At 46.0% G+C, this 3,493-nt stretch overlaps 1 protein-coding gene across 1 annotated transcript in view; it reads left to right on the forward strand.

The window, feature by feature from the left end:
* The first annotated feature begins 2,210 nt into the window (after positions 1–2,210).
* The window catches only part of KLF2 (Kruppel like factor 2), a 4,266-nt gene continuing 2,983 nt past the window's right edge, over positions 2,211–3,493 (forward strand). The window contains exons 1-2 of the mRNA XM_008639990.1: positions 2,211–2,304; positions 2,479–2,606. Coding sequence (XP_008638212.1) covers positions 2,211–2,304; positions 2,479–2,606 — 222 coding nt within the window. The remainder of the gene's footprint in view (positions 2,305–2,478; positions 2,607–3,493) is intronic.

Genomic DNA, 3,493 nt, shown 5'->3' on the forward strand with positions numbered 1-3,493 from the left:
CCAGGGTCCTCCAAGTCCTGTCCAACCTGGCCTTGGACACTTCCAGGGAGGGGGCAGCCTCTGGGCAACCTGTGCCATGTCCTCCCCAACCTCATAGCGAAAAATTTCTTCCCAATATCCCACCTAACCCTGCTCTCTGGCAGTGGGAAGCCATTCCCCCTTGTCCTGGCACTCCATGACATGAAAGAGCTGGGGGAGAGGATGCCTTTGCCAAGCAGCTACTCAGCACAAGACCATGACAAAGGGCACAAGTCAAATCATTAAAGAGAAGTGACTCATATTTGTCTGCTACTCCACTTTTCCAGTGCTCAGACCTCAAGAAAGACTTTGGAAATATGCAGATAGCTCAAAGGAGACTCACTAAGAAAAAAAGTATTAAGGAAAATATGTTTTCCTAAAAACTTAATGAGCCCCTTCAGGTCATCAAAGAGATGGTTCACCTTTGTGTGTCAGTCCCTGAGTGGGAATCAGCTCCAGTCATGAAAGGTCTGGTCAAAAAGGCTCCTTTCTCCAATTAATTTATGATGTTACTTTAGTCAGACAGAAGACCTACAGGATTAAATCACTCTCCCCAAATTAAGATGTGTGTCTCCAATACATTTCATATATTTCATTTTATGTGGTTGTTTACATCATTTTATCAACTTCCTTGACAGCAGATTCTAAAAAGTGTTAACTCAGAACCTGCAGTTTAAAATAGAAAAAAATAAAAAATTATATAGTCAACAGAACTGTGACAATTTGAGATGCAGGCAAGGAAATCCTCTGTCTCGTTTCAATATGAAGGGCTTGGTCACGGTGTTACTTGTACTGTGTACTCTGGGTGCTAAGAGGTGTCGTGTTCGGCTCGTTTACCCTGCTATTACTATTATTACTCTAGGTGTAATCAGGACTTTCTGAGAACAATCCCCGAGAAAGGAGCTTTTTGTTAGTTTGCTTGAGTTCTGCAATGACTCAGAACTGGGGCAGCCAGGTGATGTGGGTATTGCACTAATCCATTCAGCTGCGAGCTTCAGTGGGCACAGCCTAGCACAGCCCTAGCTCGGATTCTTCTATTAACATGCAAAATCTTGATTGCAATCCCTTTAAAAGTTTCTCCTTGATCTAAAAGCAACAAGAGAGAGCAGCAGCAACACCTAGAAAAATCAACTTTGCCATATAAAAATGGCTGAGTCCGTGTTTACTTTGGCTGGAAGACAAATCACACATCATTTAGTTCTCCTCTACCCACAGCAGATTAACAAATACTTTCTAATCTCACATTCTTCACATTTGTACACCAGTGGCATCACTCCTGATCTATGCTAAGTGAGATCACTGCCAGGATCTTGCATTTAGGTATTTAAAATAAGAGTTGTGAGCAGCACAAAGCCAGAAAATGTCAGCACAACTGTCCGCAACCGAGTGGAAGGTCACAGCAAAGTTGTTCTCAATTTGCGCAGAAGCAGTGACTCATAAGGTAAATAAATTCTCACATTTGTCTCCCCAGGTTTAGTGCAGCTCTCAATTTTTAGCCTCTCCACTTTGCTTGAAAACAAAGAGAAACTAAAGGCAGTGAATTTATTATTTAGTGTGCCTGGTTTCATCCTCTCTGCCTGCTAAACGCTTCCTTTACACGAAGAAAATGCAGAGTTTGGTGACAGCCATTGCAGGGCTATAAACAAAGTCCTTCCAGTGCCTACTGGAAGGCAGCATCCGATTGGAGCTTCTCAGCGAAACCTACACGTCCAGTCGCATATCCTAGAAACAAAATATTTTGTTATAGCTGTTGCTGAAATCACAAGCACATAAACTGACACAGACATTTGGGGTGTGTTATCAAGGGAACATTCACATTCATTCTGAATTCATCAGAGTATATTTTCTTGGCTGACTCACAGCCCCATATATATGTATCATTCACTTACAGACGTTTTATTAGAGGAAAAGAGTTTACATTGAAAGATTACACAAGTGTGACATTACAGAGCCATGAGTCACACATCTTTGTGTACAGCGTTACCATGCATTCAGTGTATTGATTCTGCTCCAGTCACAGAAGTTTGGCTGCTCCTTCTGGCCAACCTGTGAACTTTTAGAATGAAAACTATAGAAAGTTAAACAAAAGAGATATTCCTGATTTTAAAACATGTGTAGCTATTGAAAAGATCATTTACTCACCCTAGCAACTGAGCTTTCCCGAGGCAGCTAAACACAGCCACAAGCCTGGGATGGGCTCTGGTGAACAGGCTCAAAATGCTTCAGAGAACCAGAGCCCATCGAGGGCATTGCTCCTTCCCCTCCTGGGGCACACCGTGCATAAAAGTGAGAGGTGTTCTCTCTTGCACTCTCCTGATTTCCAGCTCACTTAGAAACCCTTTTAGAAGTGATTGCAAAGGAAATATGGACGAGGAAAGGAGAAAACATAGCTCTTTCTTTGAACAGGCTCTCAAAGAATCAGTCTGTCCCTTGATACATCACAGTTTTTCCTCCTTTCAGAACCACCAGTTTTGCTCCTGGATGATGGCCAAGCAGCCACGATCCTCAAAAACAGGAGTCTGGGGCATGTTATCAGCAATTATTGGAGAATTGCTCCTTCAGACTTGGCATCTGAGCTAGAGGCCAAGGTAAGGGAGAAGAACAATCTTCCCTTCTGAAAAATCAAGCCCAAGACCATAAATTGCCTACATCCAGAGGAAATCACAGAAGCTACGTGCATTTTTTCTCTCATAATGTCACATTGCAACATTGATTTTGGCAATCTTTGTGCCGGAATGGAAATTCTGCTACAGATCTGGACTTCCATTAAATGTAAAACTTCAGTGAAGACTGTACAAGAGTGGCATCGAACACCTTTCTGTCAGCACCAAGATGCATCTGGGACCTTTAGGGTGACCAGTGCCAGAGGGCCCCATCATCAGCTCAGCAGTTTACCCATGGGAGCAGGGCATGTCTCCCTCACTGTGCTCCGGACACCTTCCACTGCCACCCTCTTTTTCTGAGTCTGATCGCACCACATGCCCCAGGGATGAGGCCGGGTCATGGGGCAGCTGCTCTGAGGTGTGGGGGGATCAAACCCCTAATTCATGGTGTCTTTCTTAGTGGCCCCAAGGCAAGCACCCCTCAGTGTTCCCCATCCCACAGCGAGTCCCTCAAAGTCTCCGTTGAAGCTTGTAGTTACCAGTGTCCCCTCGTGTCACAGGTGGTCCCTTGGTGTTTCCAGGTCAGGGAGCCCTCAATGCCCTCCACCCCACAGCAGGTCGCTCACAGTATGTCTCAGCACAGGGTCCCCTCACGTCAGGAAGGGTCCTGTAGGTGTTCCCAGGGCAAGGAAAGCCCTGTGGACCCTCATCCCACCGAAGTCCCTCCAAGCCTCAGCACAGGACAGGATCCCCTCAGTGTCCCTGGAGCAGGGGTATAGAGACCCCTCGGCGTCCCCCCAGCTCACTCGGGACAGGGACCCCTCAGCGTCCCGTCTCGGGCCTCTGTCCGAGGTGGGGGTCGCGGCTCTACG

The sequence above is a fragment of the Corvus brachyrhynchos genome, unplaced genomic scaffold (assembly GCF_000691975.1).
Source record: "Corvus brachyrhynchos isolate BGI_N302 unplaced genomic scaffold, ASM69197v1 scaffold158, whole genome shotgun sequence".
Classification (NCBI taxonomy): Eukaryota; Metazoa; Chordata; class Aves; order Passeriformes; family Corvidae; genus Corvus; species Corvus brachyrhynchos.